Source organism: Peromyscus leucopus, chromosome 5 (genome assembly GCF_004664715.2).
Source record: "Peromyscus leucopus breed LL Stock chromosome 5, UCI_PerLeu_2.1, whole genome shotgun sequence".
NCBI classification, from domain to species: Eukaryota; Metazoa; Chordata; class Mammalia; order Rodentia; family Cricetidae; genus Peromyscus; species Peromyscus leucopus.
This window is the reverse complement of record NC_051067.1, coordinates 102,639,153-102,659,079: the sequence shown is the minus strand read 5'-3', so window position 1 is coordinate 102,659,079 and position 19,927 is coordinate 102,639,153. Positions and strand designations below refer to the sequence as shown.

General features: G+C 38.7%; 1 protein-coding gene across 1 annotated transcript; it reads left to right on the top strand.

Annotated features, from left to right (window-relative positions):
• Nucleotides 1-5,797: 5,797 nt before the first annotated feature.
• On the top strand, nucleotides 5,798-12,514 carry LOC114702530 (proteolipid protein 2-like). The gene is given in 3 exon segments (XM_037206475.1): nucleotides 5,798-5,863; nucleotides 5,865-6,317; nucleotides 12,374-12,514. Coding segments are annotated over 3 exon segments (660 nt in total).
• The last annotated feature ends 7,413 nt before the right edge of the window (nucleotides 12,515-19,927 follow it).

Here is a 19,927-nt window from a genome sequence, read left to right as displayed (position 1 = left end):
GCCCATAGGTGTATGGGCACACATATTCAGGAACTCATATGCAGAAGTTAGAGAACTTCATTGTGTATCTTCCTTTACCTATCACCACCTTCCTTATTCCTTTGAGAAATTCTCACTAAATGTGAAGCTCTCCATTGCAGGCAGGGTAGCTGGTCATTAAGCTCCCAGGATTTACCTGTATCTTCTCATCACTGGGGTTATAGAGACATGTGGTCACACCAGTCTTTATGTGGATACTGGAGATCAAACTTGGTCCTCAAGCTTACACAGCAGCCGTGCCTATGCACTGAGTCATCTCCTTATAGTATCCTTATCATAGTATGCCATAAATCATAACTTACAATGGGATACCTTATACCTTACAATTAATAATTCAATACTACATCTGACCCAATGTCTAGTTTTCTATGTGCACTGATTGCAATGTGAATTCATTCTCCTTAAGTCTGCCTTCCTAGTTTCTTATCTGTGTTAATAAGACAAGTCAAGACAAGAGAAGCAATATGGCACCACAAAATTATAACATAATACAAAACATGTGCCTTTGGTAATGGTAAGCCTGTACTCTTTCCAGGATAGTCTGTAACACAGGGAATACATATCCTTCCCTCTCCATAGATAAGATTGAGGGAAAGACTGAAGCAATAAGGCCTAAAAAGCAGCTTCATTATTCACTCCTAAGTTACACACACACACATACACACACACATATACACACACACACACACACACACACACACACTCTTTCATATGTATGTGTATAGCATACACAGTCACATTTATACACATATGCAGACGTTGATTGTAAAGATGCATATACACAGTTTTGTCTCCCTTTCCCTGCAGTTTGATCACTTCATTGTCTCAGTGATGATACTTGACCTTGTCTGGCTCTTTGTCCATTTCCTACGGAGACTACACAAACAACATCTCATGGGACTGAGATTGGATGATATAGACAGGTTGTCAATAATGTCACTATGATCTTTTACTTTTAGCTTCTAAATAGTTTAGTTTAAGAATTAAATGAAGTATTTCTTAAAAGTTTAATGAAGTAATGTAGTGCAATTTTTATGTTTATCCAGTAATTTAGGCATTCTATACTAATGTGTTTTGGCAAAGCAAATCAGATTTCAGAAAATGACACCAAACTGGTCACCTTTTTTTTCTTTTTTTTTTTTTCTATCTTTTTTTTTTACAGACACAGTAATAGCATTTCAATCTCCAAACCACTTTACCACATACAGAACTTCTTATAAGGTAAATTTTTTCAGAAACTTTATCGCTCTTAAATCAATAAAACTCTACAGAAAGACTTCACCCATACCTAGGCATAGAATTTTCATCTCTCTCTCTCTCTCTCTCTCTCTCTCTCTCTCTCTCTCTCCTTTTTTTTATCACCATTAGGTCTTCACACAGCATTGACAGGATGTGTGAAATACCCTGGTTCCAGCGGTTCCTTGCTTTCACCAGGATTTCTCAGACTCCAGTAATTCTGTTCATCTTGGGCTCCCCACATGACATTTCTACCAAAACGCTCTCAGTGTCTTGTAAAACCCCTTTGTGTTTCATTCATGAAAATTAAATTTTAAACACATATCTCCTACATAGGCTTTACAGATTTCTAAAATTAACATAACTGTCCATCTATGGAAGGTGGTGGATTGTTGCAATTTACATAAATAATGTATTGAAAAACAAATCACTTACCGTTTACTTTTCCATCAATATTTCAGGTACTGCATCCCTATAGCCTCCTGTGTTTTTCAAGAGAAAAATTTAGGTAAGTGCACATTAGTGATTTTTTCATTAAACTATACTGTTTAATTTATTCTCTGCATATTTTGCATTTCTTAAGGATACATATTGGATATTGTCCATTCACACAGTTTTATAATTTAATAAGCCAGTTATAATTATCTCAAACATTTATTATTGAATTACAAATTTGCTTCATAATCAGGCAATTTTCTTTCTTTGAATACAGAGATTAACATGAATATCTATGTAGATGGAATGTCAACAAGGGCGACAGACAGGAGAACATCGAACTTACAGTTGTCACATGAATGCAGTGAATTTCATTTTGACTTGTTAATGCATGCTTGTCTAGATAAATAAGGCATATAACATATGCACCAATAATCCCATCACTATTTTTATTGGTTAAGCATTATATGAAACACATCATTCACCTTAGAAAATATAAGGCAAAGTTTGTTTTACTCACTGTAGTTGAAAAAAGAAAGTTAGATGGGAATTTAAAGAACCTTGAACATTGCAACATTTAAGGAGAGAGGAAAATCAGAAAGCCATCTCTAACATCCTCCTGCACAGGATGCACATGCATGGAATCAGCTTTGCCCTTTTGAAAATTTCTAGCTGACCTTTAGAGAAGCTGAGCTTCTGGGGCTCAGTAGTAATAAAAGAAAGTGTTTCTTATACTGTTACCAATTGTGAACAAAGGAAAATTCATCTACCACTAAAAAATATGTCCTTGGCTTGCTTAACAACTGTTCATTTTAAGCTCATGAATAGGGATGCTATTTTAAAAACTACTTACTTAAATGCTTGTGTATATTCACTTTTAGATGTCTCAATCTGCTATCTAGCAGTTATAATTCAATCAATTGACCATTCTCTTGTCTGTAATATGACAATAGTCTGAGTGCTATGTACCACAGAATCAATGCCAGGGTGGAATGTAGAATGAAATACAAATGTTAACAAGCACACACCCTGACAGATGGTACAGAACAAGGGGAGGCACCAGCTAGATAATCAAGGGGAAGGAGTTTTGGCTGCTGCTGACAATCCTTTTTATCAGTTCCTCCCTTATGTAGAAATGGATGTGAGGACTCATGCAAACAGAAGTCTTCCTTTTCTCAGGTCTCTAAAGTTCTCAGCTGCAGTGCTGAGGTTGATTTAGGCCCTTTTAACCTCTCAGCTCTGTGATTTCTCCTTGAACTTCATTACAACTTTTCATCATACATTCTCTTTCTATGCCATGCACCATTTTCAAGAACTAACAAAAAATCCATTCCTCTCAAAATAGAAATTTCCAGACAACACATAAAACAACAATGGAATGTTTAGTAAGAAAACCAATAACAGAAAGATAAGATGTGAGTTGCAAGGCAGCAGGAATACTGTGGTCCAGGGAGGGAAAACAAACAACAACAACAACAACAAAAAAAAAAAAAACCCAGTATGAGTAGGGAAGTAAAGGAGTTGTTAAAATAAGTGGAAGTCTTCTTATAGATTAGAAGATTTTATATTGCTGAAATAGATTACCTAAAATTATGTAATTATGAAGAAACATTTGTATTTAATTCTTCATAGAGGTTAGGAAGCCAGAACAAGGTGCCAGCATCTATTGAGATTTTATCAAGGGCCATGTACTGCTTGAATATCAGCAAGAAAGCAGAAGGGCAAGCAACTATGTACAGAAGAGAGAACTTCGGCTGTATGTATTTACTGTATAAGGATCTACTCTTGTCCTTGGAGAACCAAAATTCATTCATCTCACTCATTGTAGATTCTAATCTGAATCAACGTGTAGGTCATAAACCCTTTAGGGAGGAAGGAATATTTCATAAGAGGTGTCTAAGACCACCAGGAAACTCAGATATTTATAATACCATTTATAACTATAGCAAGAGTGTAGTTATGAAGTAGTAATGAAAATAATTTTATGGCTGGGGCCACCACATCATGAGGAACTATATTAAAAGTCACAGCATTAGGAAGGTTGAAAACCACTGCAGTAGAAGGACACTGACCTATTCCTCAGGCCTGTGTCCTCATGATCCTTGCATCTCCAATTCTATTTCTCATCTATAGAATATTAGGGACTGAGTCCTACCACGGTATTGGCATCATTTTCAAATTGTAACTTCTTGTAAATTGTAAGAATACAAATTTAGAATACATTGAGAAAATAAAAGTGAGACAATTATAATTAAGCTTTTGTTAGAGCACATTGTGTAACTATAAAAAAAAATTACTGATCCAATCAGATTAAAGTGTTTTTTGTCCTTCAGCTTTAGAGGGTTCCAGTGCTCAAAAGGTTGGTTTTATAGCCTTGCACTTTTGGTAAGGAAGTATATGAGTAATGTAGGGTGGACTCAAGCATTGTTTCATGACTGAGAAGCAAAGGGAAGTCATGAAAACTCTAGGGCTCTAAAATTCCCTTCAGGGGCACACTTCCAATGATCTAAAGACCTCCTGTCAGGCCCCACCTCTTAAGAGCTCCACAACCTCCCAGTATTTACCTAGAAGACAAGTCTTTTGACACATAGGCCTTTGGGAAACATCAAGAATCCAAACTACAAGAAAGCAAAACAAAGAACAAACCATCATTCAAAATGTGGGGTTAAACAACAATGAATTTTTCTTTTGTCCTTTTGAAGCACAAAACCACTTTCATTGTTGTTTAAAAGAAAAAAAACAGGAGTAGCAGGATGGGAAATCTCAGTAGCTGCTAAGAGGAGGGAAGTGAGAAGAGGCATAGAAAACACCAAAGCCCTGCCCTATGCAGTATGAGTCGACCAGCAACCACACTGTGGAAACTGGAGGGGGGGGAGGAAGTTTTTTGTTTGCTTGCTTTATTTTTAATGAGAAAATCCATAAGTGTCTAGAAAATCATGCTTAGACGTTTTAGTCAATATCCCAAAGAAAAAGAGAAATTAACGGGGGAAAGTTATGCTTTTCAGATGTAGAACTCAGAAATGGAAATAGGTTCCATAGTGATGCCTGATAAGAGCACTGCCTCTGGAAGGGGCTTTTAGAAAGGACAAGTATAGTATTCTTGAGGGCTTACTTAGTCACTCCAATTCCTTCAAGGGAATCGTGATTCTTCTGGGTGGTCCCTGGACAGCTGAATTATAGGATTCTTCAAAGCAGGAGACAATAATAAGTAATGTTCTAATCTTTAGGACAGATCAGAATCTGACAACTCCATCCAGATCCAGAAGTAGATCTGAGGGTCTATTCTCCCCCCACCTCCCTCTCTCTCTCTTAAAGCATATATTTATTATATGAAAATTTTATACATTCATATAATGGTTATTGATCATACCCACCCATCACTTTTCCAGTCCAAGACTTCCCAGGAAGCCCCTTTACATCTCCCTCCCAACTGCATGCCATCCTATTTATTTGTTGATTTATCTAATTCACTGAGTCTAGTTAGTACTGACTATATGCACATGGATGGGATCATCCACTGGGAAGACGGGAACCAGTAATCACTCTTCTAAACAAAATTAACTCCCCATTCCCTTGTAGTAGTCAATTACCAACAACTTTAGCTTTCAAAGGTAACTCAGTACCCACTGTTGCCGTCATGATAGAATTTTGTGCAGGTCTTTTGCAGGTAACCACAACTGCTCTGATTTCATTTATCTGACAGCTAGTAGAACTTGATTTCAGAGTGCTCTTCATCATACTCCAGGCATTATAGTCTTTCTGCCTCCTCTTCCACATTGTTATTTAATCCTGAAGAGAGGGGTTTATATAGATGTCCCATCTACAGATGAGAACTCATGATTTATTTTCAGTACTTTTGATAGTAATGAGTCTCTACACTAAACACTATCCACTGTAATAAGATGCCTTTCTGGCCAAGGTTGAATGTAGCACAAAGCCTTGAATATAAACATAAATACTGCTCCTTTCCCCAGGAGGCCCCCTTCCTGGCCAGAAGGCGGGAAAAATGGCTGGGTGTGCAGTGACTTCAAACTCCTCCTGAGCCAGAAAATAGAGCTTCTGCATCCCAGCGTCTCCAGCACATACCATGGCGGACTCTGAGCGCCTCTCAGCCCCTGTCTGCTGGTTAGCCTGCACCAGCTTCTCTCCTACCAAAAAAAGGAATTTTCCTGTTTGCTGAGATTGTACTGTGCCTGGTGGTTTTAATTTGCTTCAGTGCTTTGAAGTCAGCATACTTGTCCCTGTCTGTGATTGAGATTATCATTGCTGCTGTCCTATTTGTCTTCTACATGTGTGACCTGCACTCCAAGATATCATTCATCAACTGGCCATGGACTGAATTCTTCAGAGCCCTCATAGCAGCCATCCTCTACCTGATCACCTCCACTGTTGTCCTTGTAGAAGGAAAAGGTAGCTCCAAAATTGCTGCTGGGGTACTGGGCATATTTGCTACATTGCTCTATGGCTGTGATGCCTACCGTACCTTCCATCTAAAGCAGAAAATACATACAGCAGCCCCTACTGACCCCACAGATGGCCCGTGGTCCTCAGTCACCTGTCTCTGCTACCTGCAAATAGCTCCTCCATCAAAAACTTCCTCTTGCTGGGTGTGGTGGTATGGGCCTTTAATCCCAGCACTCAGGAGACATAGACTCGTGGATCTCTGTGAGTTCGAGGCCAGCCAGAGCTACACAGTGAAACCTTGTTAAAAAAAAAAATACCTCCTCCTGTTTCCACAATCCCAGCCAATTCTCTGCCCCCGCTGAAAGTGCTTATGGTACAGGAGATTGAACCTAGAGCCATCTGCATACTAGGCGAGCACTCTCTGCTGAGCTATGTCCCCTGTAAAAGTGCCTTTGATGGGAAGTTTTGTCTTCTAGCCTGCCAATCAATCCTCCTGGGTGTGGTCACCTTTATGGGTGTGCCTAGGTCCCCTTTGCAATACCAGTAGCTGACATGAGTTCTACTTGAACCATTCCCCGACATAAGCTACAAGATGAGTGACCCACTACAAATTACCTTTTCTCTGTGCGGAGTGAGCTGTGAAGGGCTAAATAAATAATAAACAGATTGCTAAAATCTAAAAATAAATAAATAAATAAATAAATAAGCATAAATACTTAGAAAGTAGTTGTACAAAATAATCTTTTCAGAAAACATCAATAGGGTTTTCCCTAAGGCCTATGACTGACCTAGTCAAGGTTTTTTGTTCGTTTATTTTGTTTTCCAAGTTTGCAATATAGGACATGGATTCCCCTCTGGGGAGCAAGACTCCGTTTCTTTTTAATTTCTTTTATTAAATTTTTAAAATTAATTTTTTATACCAACCACAGTTTTTCCTCCCTTTTCTCCTCTCATTTTCTCTCCCCACCTCCTTTCTACCCACCCATCCACTCCTCAGAAAGGGTAAGGCCTCCCATGAGAGTCAAAAAAGAATGGCACATCAAGGCAGGACCAAGCTCCTCCCCCTGCATCAAGGCTGAGTGAGGCATCCCACCATAGGGAATGGATTCCAAAATGCCAGCTCATGTGCCAGGGACAGACCCAGTCTCACTGCTAGGGACCCCACAAACTGACCAATCTACACAACTGTCATCCACATGCAGAAGGCCTAGGCTGATTTCATGCAGGCTCCCTAACTGTGGGTCTAGAGACTGTGAGCTCCCTCAAACTCAGGTCAACTGTCTTATGGGCTTCCCCATCACCATCTTGACACCCCACCCCTTGCTTATATAATCCCTCCTCTCTCTTTTCAACTGGACTCCTGCAGCTCAGCCCAGTTCTTAGCTGTAGATCTCTGCATCTGCTTCTATCTGTTACTGGAGAAGGTCAATTCAGGCACCCTCTCCTAATTGCTGGGAGATTTAGCAGGAGTCATCTTGGTAGATTCCTGAGTTTCCCTGGTATCAGGTTTCTCCCTAACCTCAAAATCGCCTCCTCTATCAAGATATCTCTTTCAATGCTCTCCCTCTCTGTCCCTCCCCTAACTCAACCATCAATATCCATCATGTTCCTATCCCCTATCCCCTCCCTCCATGGCCCCACCCCCACCCCCAGTTTACCGAAGAAATTTCATCTATTTCCCCTTCTAAGGGCAATCCATGTTTCTCTAGGTATGTGGATTGTAGCCTGGTTATCCTTTACTTTTCATCTAGAATCCACTTGTGAGTGAACAAATACCATGTTTGTCTTTGTGGGTGTGGGTTACCTCACTCAAGATGATTTTTTACTAGTTCTATCATAGCCTGCAAGTTTCATAATGTCATTGTTCTTTTTCTGCTGAATAACACGCCATTATACAGATAAACCACATTTTCTTTATCCACTCTTCAGTTGAGGGGCATCTAGGTTGTTTCCAGGTTCTGGCTATTAAGAATAATTCCACTATGAACATACTTGAGCAAATGTCCTTGTGGTATGGTTGAGCATCCTTTGAATATATGCCCAAGAGGGGTATTGCTGGGTCTTGGGGTAGATTGATTACCAATTTTCTGAGAAACTGCCATAATGATTTCCAAAGTTTGTACTCCAGCAGTGGAGGAGTGTTTCCCTTACTCCACATCCTCTCCAACATAAGCTGTCATCCATGGTTTTGATCTTAGCCATTCTGACAGATATAAGATGGTATCTCAGAGATGTTTTGATTTTCATTTCCCTGATGGTTAAGGATGTTGAGCAATTCCTTAAATTTCTTTTGTCCATTTGAGATTCTTCTGTTGAGAATTCTGTTTCAATCTGTATCTCATTTTTAATTGGATTACTTGGTATTTTGATATCTTGTGTCTTGAGTTCTTCATATATTTGGAGATCAGCCCTCTGTCAAATGTGGTGTTGGCGAAGATCATTTCCCATTCTGTAGGCCACCATTTGGCAAGACTCAATTTCTATCAAGGGAGTGGTTGAATGCTGCCATAAAAACCTTGCTACTATTACACTATTAGGCAACCCTTGCTTAGAAGATTTGTATATCATACAGAGCCCAGTAAGAGATAAGACCATTGATGTCTTTTTCCCCTAAACCTGCACACATCTTCCAGCACTCTGAAGTCTGGACTGTAGAAAGAGATTTTCTATAAAATTCAGTATCAATTCATCTATGTCCTGTAACAAAGATGTGTGAGGTATTTGGAAATAATGTCTTTCCATCTAATTGTGGTGGGCAAGTGGCAATAGCCTGTATGGATATCTTTGGGGTCTCCATAACTAATAAAGTCCATGGCAGCAACCCATTCTCAACCTGGAGATTTGCATTTAACAATCCATGTGTCCTGGAGTCAACATTGTTTACTAATGTGGAGTACTTCTCTTCTAATTTCTTTTCAAAAATATTTTTGATTAGCTTATAAACTAGTGCTGTTTCATAAGGCTCCTTCACATAGCTTTAGGTCTAGTTAACTCTCCTCCTGTATTTCCTCTTCCCCATGTCCCTGGCCCTAGCCCTGATTGACCCTTTAGCTCCCAGAATTCCCTTCTGATCCATTGTGCCACGTATGTTGTATCATTCAATCTTATTTGTATTTTACTTTGATTGAAAGATAATAACTTCCCCAGGAGCTCCTTCACTCATACTTCACTTGAGTGACACCTTCCCTTGGCTCTACACTTTCCTAGCCCCACCATTCCATTGCCTACTTGGACCCTTTTGCCACAGCATTTTCATTCTATACTTTCATTTCTTGGTTCAGTACTGAGTTTTACTTAAAATAGATATAACTGTAGGACTATTTACTAGTTATTTAATGGAAAGGGGAAATAATGGTGTCTTAATGAGATCAGCCCATCTCTATTTGTGTATTATTAAATGTAATCATATGTAAATTCTAAAATTTATTATTCAGAAGATGATCAGGATTCACATATCACCTAGGTGCACAGAGCTAATTACCAAACAAAGGACTAATGAATTCAGGTGTTTTTGTCTTATTCCAAAATGGCAAAGAATTCTGTGCTTCTGTTAGAGTGAGAAAGAAGGAAAACACTGGACTGTGGATTATTATTCAACATTTTATTACTTAATACTTTTACTCCAATGTGTGATATTTTCAATTTTTAAATGTTTATGGTGTACATACTAAAAAACACAGAGAAAATTCCTAATGAATTACACATATGGAGGGGTATTTCAATCTCATGTGTTAGTGATTGTTTCAGCTAATTCTTTTTTGTTGTCTGTATGTTTGTTTGTTTGTTTGGTTGGTTGGTTGGCTTTTGCAAAACAGGGTTTCTCTGTGTAGCTTTGGTGCCTGTCCTGGATCTGACTCTGTAGACCATGATGGCCTGAAATTCACAGAGCTCCTCCTGGCTTTTCCTCCCAAGTGCTGGGATTAAAAGCATGTATCACACTGCCCAGTTGTTTTAGCTGATTCTTACAGAACAAACAAGGGAAAAATTACTATTAATCAACATTATGAAGGAAGAAAGAGAAGACTAAGGAAATATTGACACTGAACAATGATCATTAAAAAGGACCTGATTTGAAGTATAGTTGCCTCTGGGGGGCTTTCTGAATAGTGACTAACTCTCCCTGTCCCTAGGTAAGTAAGACACAGTAATGCTTATCTGTTCTATATCCACTTCAGGAGGCAGGCTCATATAGACACTGGCTCTGGACTAGTTGCTAGTGTAGTCTGTGACAAAGAATACATGTCTTAAAAGCTTCTAGTCCCTTAAATAAGATGGCAAGGCCTGGTAGTATAACTTGTTAAAAAAAAATCCAAGGGAATTAAAATCAAGAATAATAGTTGTAATGATTTTCATTGTAGCAAAATAGATTTGCTGTCCTTTGGGAAAAATTCAAATAATTAAAAGTAATGTGCATAAAACTGACCTGAACAGTAATGAGATAATAATTTTTCTAGCTGTGTGTTTGAACATTGTGTTTGTAATTTTATCCTCCAATGCTTCAGCGTATTCATTCACATTTATTGATTGCTGGAAACAGTTACCATTAACAGCAACAACAAGAACATTCAGGAAGCCAAAAACTTAGTGCTTCTGTCAAATGAAGGAACTATAAAGAAATGCCCTTTCTTTCTTTATCATAGAAACATCTAGTCTACCATATTTTTTTTTTGTAATCTGAATGTACAAATAGTTTAGGTAAGATGGAATCATAATTTACTTCCTCTTGACTATAAACATGTTTAGAATTTGATATCAATAGGTTATAGGAATTATCATGTCCTTATTGTTGTTTTAAGAAAAGTGATAGGCAGCTATTACCGAGTATAGAGTTTTCTTTAGATAGATATGAACATGCAAAGATCTAGACAAGTTGACTATAACCAATTCTTGTGAAATCAGGCATTTATCTTCTAAATGACACTATTTATTTATCCACCCATGCATGGATGGCTGCATGCATCAGTTCAGATATTTGACAAATTCTTTCCAAGTTTCTGCCCCATGTCTGACCTGGTTCTATGCCCAAAGGATATAAAAATGCCAAGCACAGGCCACATCTACTTTGTGAGGAGACAGAACACAAAAGCATGTTTCCAATGCAACATGACAGATGGGGTAAATAAAGGGCAAGGAAGTCCCACCTTGAGACCAGAATAAACTCAGCTAATGCTACAACCAACCATAGGTGCCCTGGAAACCAGCTTCTGCTGATACATTGTTTTTATTATCACAGCTCATAAAGAAGGCTGAAGCCATCCTAAACATTCCTGCTCATAACACAACTTTCCCCATGTGTTCCTAAATGTTAACACAAGAGGACACTAACAAAAACAAAGAACTATAGAATTATTATATCATTATTACTGTGAAACATATTGTCTCTTGTGAGTTATCTCTCCACTTGTAATAGGAGACAACTAGGAGAGTCAGAGGTGAGAAAAAAAAAAAAAACAACAATCAAATCCTGATTTTGTTGCAACTTGGCACTGTATAGGAAAGCAGGTCCCAGAACTAGTATCAAAACACATTTATCATCATGCTACAACAACATATCATACTCTGAAACAAAGTTAAACTTATTTTATCTATAATCTGAGTTATAGGACAGATAAATGAAATAATGAGGAGACCATTTTTCATTTTAGCTTTGGTGAATTTTTAATTTGAATAGGAGAATAAATGAGATGTTAAATCAGAATATGAGAGCATATGAAGCAGATTGTGGCTCAGCCTGTCCTCAATTTAGAGTATTATATCTTCTTAAATTTAGCTTATTACCTTACTGACTCCTGTGTTAATTTTGTAGCAGGGATGAGAATTAGAAATATGTCACTTCAATATACTTAAGTCAAAGCAAACCTGTGTTCTTTGTTTCAACAGATGTTAAAGAGTAAAAATTTATGTAAGGAGGATTACACGTAGATTGCAGAAGAAAATACCATTTCAGAGGTCCATTGTATTTTTAACTTAAACAAATTTCAAAGTGTCATCAGATATTTATGACATAAGGCTAGTATTTTTATCCACCCAAGACAAAGAGAAAAGAAGTAGATCCTTTACAGATTTTTGCCTTACTGCATATTTTCTCTTGACGAAGTGTCTTTTCATTGGCTTAATAGTTGAACAAATGGTGCTTTCAATCTTGTGTAATTTGGTCTAAGTAGCTGTCATTTCCTAGGATTAGTGCCAGATGGACCCTGGGAGCATCACTAAGAATTCACTTCTGTAATAGACAGTGCAAATCCATACTTGGTCACAGGTGAAAGAAATGTGGATAAGAGGCACCTGCTCAATGGGAGTCTGTATACGCCACTTTCTGGTGAGTGTACAGGATGAGGCTGTCCTCTCAGATCAAGTGCAGCAAGAGAGGGACAGAAAGCTGCTCTGTGTCTCCGATTGAGTGACCACAGCATCACATGACTGAGCAATGACTTTCCACAGTGCCACTTAAAGAGGACCCTTCACAACAGGACTCACTATGCATACCCATTTTGATGAAAAGTCTCCAAAGGTAAAGACTTGGAATATGCACCTTTTAAAAAGTAGAGCAAGTTAAATTTAATCCAAATCCCTCTGAGGTCTCACTAGTGCAGCCTTCACTAAATGTAGGAAATGAAGTAAAATGTACAACTTTAGGGCTTTATCTTTTACAAGAATTTCTTTAACAACACAAGCAAGTAGTCATTCAAGCTACCTACATCCTTCTGCTGCACTTGCCTCTGAAAATCCCTTATACACATTTCTCTTTTTTCAGCCATTAGAAGTTATAATCATCCCCATCTTCACTTTATTTTCGGTGCTTAGACTGCTGTGCAGCAATACAGACCTCTTCACCACTCCCTAGTACCCAAAGAATAAATCCAGGAATATGTCATCATTTAAAACATGATTCTCCAGCTTTTTGTTGTTGTTGTTTCCATAGACTGGGAACAATAGTTAATAACATAGGTGGGCAGAATCTAAATTCTATGGATATTGTGTTCCTGTACCAGAGGTTATGGTAATTTGTATGCTTGCTGTTTTGTGGCACTGGTTTTTCAGTATGTAGAAAGCCAAGCCATAGATCAATAACTATTCCAGGGATCAAAATAACAGGGAAGACTTATCTTATTTTCTAATCAAAACTGCCCTCAAACAACACTGCAGATTTCCTTCCTTCCTCTCTCTCTTCCTCACTCTCTCCCTCCTTCCCTCCCTCCCCCCGCCTCTCTTTCTTTCCTTTAAGATGGAATCTAGCTATGTTTACTAAGGTATTCTCCAAGTCATGGACTCACATGATCCACCTGCGTTGGATTCCCTCATTGTGGGGTCTAAATGTCCATACCAGCTCCACCCTGATGCCCACATTGTTGTGGCCAGATCGTGACCCCCAGAGAGACCACCAAAGACAAGCATGCCGGAATGCAAAAGCAAGGTTTAATTATGCATATACAAGCCTAGGTAGGGACTTCGTCCACTACATCCAACACAGTGGAGGCTGGAGGAAGTGCCCACCAGTCTGCAAGCTCAGTTTTTAAAGGGAAAAGTCACAAGGTTACATCATTTAGGGGTGCTAGTATGGATACAATTCTGATTGGCTTGCTTCTAGGGACTTCTAGAAATTACTTCTAAGGGAGTGGTTGCCCACCACCATTTCTCATTGGCTGCCCTCAGGTGGGGGCATTTCTGTGGTCAGTTACCCTGGAAGCCAGGGAGAGGACATTCCATAGTCTGGCAGGCATTACCTCATGACTATCTTGTGACTCTGTACTTTTACACTTCCTGGTTTCTGGAATCTGAACTGACTGGTTTCAGTAACTAATGGCCTATTCCCAAAAGGAGAAATCTTAGGCCTTAGTTTTAGGGTGAAAAAAATTTTGGTCTTATTTCTAAGATGGCTCATTTTGGTCTCACAACATGTGTATTGGATTTGCTCTTCAGTTAACAAAAATCACATTCTGAGTTGTTTCAATGAGTTTTTTTTTTTTTTTCAGGGTACACTAGCAACACCTTCAAGACAGTGTACTCATTATTTTGTCTTACTCTATGGTCTTGCATTCTGGAAACATAGTCAATGTTTGACATATTGGTTTACCTAAAAAATAAAGCTGCAGATATTTTTCTCCTTTCACTGTCCATCTGCCCACTTTTCCTTTAGAGACCTATTTCATCATCTCAATTCCACCATCTGACAGCCAAGGTTTTTGTTTCTCTGATGCTAATATATAGTTTTACAAGTCTCAGCTCCTGTAGACTTATTAATCATGTGATTATTTTTCTATATAACTTTGATACACATAGGGAAGTCATAGGATAGCAACCTTCTGACAGTTTATGAACAGCAAGAAGAAATAGGAAGGCAATAATATCAAAAATATTCACAGTACAAAGTGTTCAAATTTTTAATTAAAAATAATATCTATACTATATCACAAAAACCCAAAATCTATTAAGTTGTTTATAAGAATTGAATACTTTTGTATTTCAGTTATCAAATTATTTCATATGCTTGAAGAAATTTGCTCCAATAAAATGTTTAAATATTTGAGAAGTACCAATGTATGACATTTTCTGAAAATGTAAATCAAAAGTGAGAAAAGCAGTGGTTAAGAACTATTAGAAACAACATGAATGAAGTGTCACATTATTAATCAGCTATTGTTCTGTGTGGGAAAGACAAAAGCAGAAAACGGCAATGAATGAAATGAGTGTGGGTACTCAACACTAGAAAAGAATTCTCTGAACTTTCTACATTCACATGTGGAAAACATAAAATATGAAAATCAAATTCCTGTTTTAAAAAAACTGTCCAGAATGGTTCAGCTCCTTCAGCTTCAGACAAGATACAGAATCTCTACTCTACCTTTTCTCTTCTCTTTAATTTCTCTAATTTTAGTTTCATCATTTGTTTCCTCTGAGTAATGATTAAGATTTTTCCAAGTCATATATTGTCCCAACGTTTTGTAGTTTTCTTTTGAAGAAATCCCTGCTGTGTAAGACTGTGAGTTTGTGTTTGATTTTGAGACTGTGCCTCATATAGGCCAAGTTGGCCTCATTTGCTTTACAGCCAAGGCTGGAACTGGTCTCCTAACATTATTTCTTCTATGCTCTACGTGCTATAATTACAAGGTGTTGGGGGATGTTCTGTATGTCCTGTGGGAGCCCATTCTCAGGTTCCTTGTGGCGTTACCCAGCAGGTCCGTATAGAGGATGATTAGGACCATGGGCCTGAGTGCAGGTGTTTGAGATGGTCTGCACTTGGCTGTGCTGGGGGATGGTCTGTATGTCAAGTTGTTCTGATTGGTCAATAAATAAAACCTGATCGGCTGTGGCTAGGCAGGAAGGATAGGCGGGACTAGCAGAGAGGAGAAATAAAAGGACAGGAAGGCAGAAGGACTGGCTGCAGCCGCCGCCATGACCAGAGAGGCTGCAGCCGCCGCCATGACCAGCAGCATGTGAAGACGCCGATAAGCCACCAGCCACGTGGCGAGGTATAGATTTGTAGAAATGGATTACTTTAAGATATAGATTTATGGAAATGAATTAATTTGAGATATAAGAATAGTTAACAAGAAGCCTGCCACGGCCTTACAGTTTGTAAGCAATATAAGTCTCTGTGTTTACTTGGTTGGGTCTGAGTGGCTGTGGGACTGGCGGGTGACAGAGATTTGTCCTGACTGTGGGCAAGGCAGAAAAACTCAAGCTACAACAAGGTTTTGTCGCAATGTCTGTCTAGATGTGTAGGGATTTTAACGTGTTATTTATATTTGAGGCTGGTGGTATGCATGGTTTCTGCTGTGCCTGCTAAGGATAGAGACTGGTGATGGGTGAATGTTTGGTGTATGACAGCTGTAGGCATGTGTACAGTAGTCGAAGTTGTGGGCAGGGAGGCCACAGCCTCATTTACAGGTGCAGCTCGGGTGACTATAACTGGCCACATGTTAGGTGCTTAATTATATAGAGTAAGGGCAAAAACCAGCTCACCTCTCCTACAGGGGTAAGTGTTTAAGACTGGCTGGAATCTGCTGCCTGCCAATGTATTGCTGCAGCTTCAGGAGAGCCTGGGAATGGTGGCATGCACATCTGTGGCAGGAGGAGCTAGTGAAGGTCCAAGTAGCACTGTATTTCAGCTAAGGCTATTATTGGTGGGTTAATGGTGCACCTGGCTGTTGACAGGTTTCCACTCAGGGATCTCTCTAGGAAAATAAAAAACAAAGAGGAGAGAAGGAGGAAGGGAGAGAGGGAGAAGGAAGGAGAGAGACAGAGACCGACAGAGAGAAAGAGAGAACTAAGATAAACAAACATATATGTATGTATGTATCTGTACATATATGTATATATACACATACTTGTGTGTGTACGTGTGTGTGCGTGCGTGCGTGTGTGTGTGTGTGTGTGTGTGTGTGTGTGTGTGTGTGTGGTGTGTGTACTGCAGAGTTTCAATGGGAAAAAACTGTAGGTAATCAGGTAATCCACTTGGAATGTGCTTGCTGCTCTTTTCTTACTGGTAAAAGTGGCTGTAGTGGCCCTACTGTAAAGGGTGGAAATCTCAGTGTTGAAAACTGAAGGTGATACCCATCAACCATCAGGGCTTCTGAAGCTCTCAGTGTTAGACAAGGCAAGGATGACAACTAAGCCCATCATGGAGTTAATACTGGCAGTTCCCCCCACTACCTCTGTGACTAGCCTTATCCAGATATCACAGCTAGGATAGTGTCACTGACAATCTATGTGCTCTGAAACCGATGTGGATATTTATGGTCCTTAGGTAGTGCCCCAAAATGCTGGGTATGAAAGGTGCTAGCTTACCTCTTGCTTCTCTCAATGCCAGCAGAACTTGTATGATTGGCATCCTATCAGTTCAGAACAGAGTCAGCCTGGGTAAAGGAAGGTGCTTGTCACAGGAGACAGTACTTATAGTATATTCTGTTATTCTCAGTTCTTTGCTGTCTGTCCACTGTGTTACTGAATGCCTAAAGTGCATTCCGAGTTATCTGGAAATACTTTCCTTTGTGATTAGCAGTCTCTGATGGCTTTTGACAACCCTCAGGTGAAATCTCTTCTTTTGGAGCAAAGAAATCTGAGATATTTTCCCTGCACCCTAAGTCATGTCCTCCTGCTCATTTTATTGTAGCATGAATTTTAGAAGGCCTTATTAATAAAATCAAACCTGAGGCCAGTCATTGGGGTGAATGCTGGAAGATCAGAGAAGCAGAACAAGCCACAGCTACCTCACCTCGCCAGTTCCTCAGCTGATCCTGTTTCCTCAGACTGGAAGCCTCTGAGTCCTCATCCAAATGGATCTCAGCTGAACTGTTGCTCAAAAGCCTAAAAGCTTAAACAGCTCTAGTTCCTGGTTTTCACACCTTATATACCTTTCTGCTTTTTGCCATCATTTCCTGGGATTAAAGGCTCACTTCCTGGGATTAAAGGTGTGAGTCACCATGCCTGGCTGTTTCCAGTGTGGCTTTAAACTCATAGAGATCCAAATGGATCTCTGCCTCCCACATGATAGGATTAAAGGCATGTGTCCCACCATTTTCTGGCCTCTATGTCTAGTGGCTGTTCTGTTCTCTGACCCCAGATAAGTTTATTAGGGTGCACAATATTTTGGGGAACATAATATCACCACATTTTATGATGTTTTCTTTTTTAAAAGACAATAAAACCCTCAGTAGCCAGTTTTCATGGATGAGTCACTGTCCTTCTGCTACCTGTGAAATATTTCATTTTCTCTTTCTTCCTTCCTTCTTTCTTTTCTCTTCCCCTCTCTGTCTTCCTCTCCCTGCTCCCCCCTTTTCTTTTCATTTTTATATTTGACATATTGTGTACTGAAACCAGGGTCTCACACATGCAATCCAAGAGCTCTACATTGAACTATACCCTGAGCACCACTTCTATGTTTTGAGAAAAAGTCTAAATTATCTAAATTGGCCTTAGATTTGCAATGCTCCTGCCTCAGTTGTCAAAGTGACTGGGGTCATATGTCTGAGCCACCTGGCTTGTTTATATACATTTTTTTCTTTATGGGCCCAGGTAACTTCATAACAATTATGAAACAGAGACCTCAATCTTGAATGATTTATATTCTATAAAGATAACGCTTAACTGAAAACCCATCTATCTTCATTATTGAAAGCATCATCAAAAATCAGTCATATAGCAATAGAGAAAATTTTCAAGGTAGGTAAATGGATCTATCAACATAATTTCACAATCTATAAACTTTATAAGAATATTTTAATAACTAATAATCCAAAAAACTATCCATCCACTCAAACCAGCAAACCAAGGTAAATAAACATTATATGATAGTTATATATGTGATCATCTATTTTTGATAGGACATTGAGATATTGGGCAGTCATCTGTCTGGATGTGTGTATGAAGGTTGTTTTCATATGTGACCAACAGTTAAGAGAGTCTATAAAGGGGGGTTATCCTATATACCTGAGGTAATCTTCATCAAGCACTTGAAAGGTCTTAAAAGAAGGACTAAGGTATCCTAAGGAAGAAAACCTTCTAACTCCAGAATCTTCCTGCTACAAAATTCAATGTTAGTTCTTCATTGAGTTTCTAGCTTGCCAGTTTTCTTGGCCAGAAAAAAAAGATACATAATTACTTAAGCTAATTCCTTAAAGTTATTCTCTCTCATATTTGTATATATTGTATGTGATTTTGAATATGTGTATAGATGGTTATGTACAGATAAACAAATATATCCTTTGGTTTTCTTTTCTTAGATTAGTGTACTAGAGACAAATTTCAAAAAAAAATTTAGAAATGGAAAATACAAAGTATTGTATTGTAACTCTATAGTGAAACCTTCAGTTTATCTATTTGTTGTAGAATAATCTTTTTGTACACTGTGAAGATGTGTCTTTGCCAACGTGCCTTCTAATTGGTTTAATAAAGAGCTAAATTGCCAATAGCTAGGCAGGAGGTATAGACAGGACTTTCAGGCACAGCAAGGACACTGGGAAGAAAAGAGGCAGATAAGTCAGCCAGACAGAATGAGTCAGAAACCCAGAATGGGATAGAGGCAAAAGCCACAAGGTAGAACGGAGACTAATAAAAATATGGGTTAATAGACAGGCAGTGATGGCACACGCCTTTAATCCCAGCACTCGGGAGGCAGAGGCAGGCAGATCTCTGTGAGTTCGAGGCCAACCTGTGTCTACAAAGCAAGTTCCAGGAAAGGCACAAAGCTACACAGAGACACCCTGTCTCGAAAAACCAATATGTGTGTGTGTGTGTGTGTGTGTGTGTGTGTGTGTGTGTGTGTGTGTGAATTTAAATTATAAGAGCTAATTAGGAACAAGCCAAAGCTATAGGCTGAGCATTCATAATAATAAGAAGTCTCTGTATCAATATTTGGAAGCTGGCTGTCAGGACAGAGAAAGTCTCAGTATATCTATTCCTCTTTGATTATCATAGTTTAAGCAAATGGTGACAATTTGTATGTATGTGCATATGTGTGTATGGGTGTTTTAGTTTTAGAATTTTATTTATTTTAAAAGTATATGAACAATTCCTGTTTTAAAATGAAAATCCAGTCCCTTCATGATGTACTGTCAGTGGCCATCAGCAATCAATCTATTTTCAGATAATCTTCTTAAGGATTAGGAGGATTAATCAGCCCTTCTTATTAATCAGCCCTTCAGCTTTAAATCACTTAAAGTTAAAATGTAGTTCAGTTCAAATCCGTTCCATTGGACTAGAGGTGGGTTATATTTGTATCATTTAAAAAATAAGCGAGAAAAGCATTTTCAAAAATGAAGCTGGATTTTGATTTGTGTCTGTAACTGTTATTACTTATGATTGCATTTTTAAA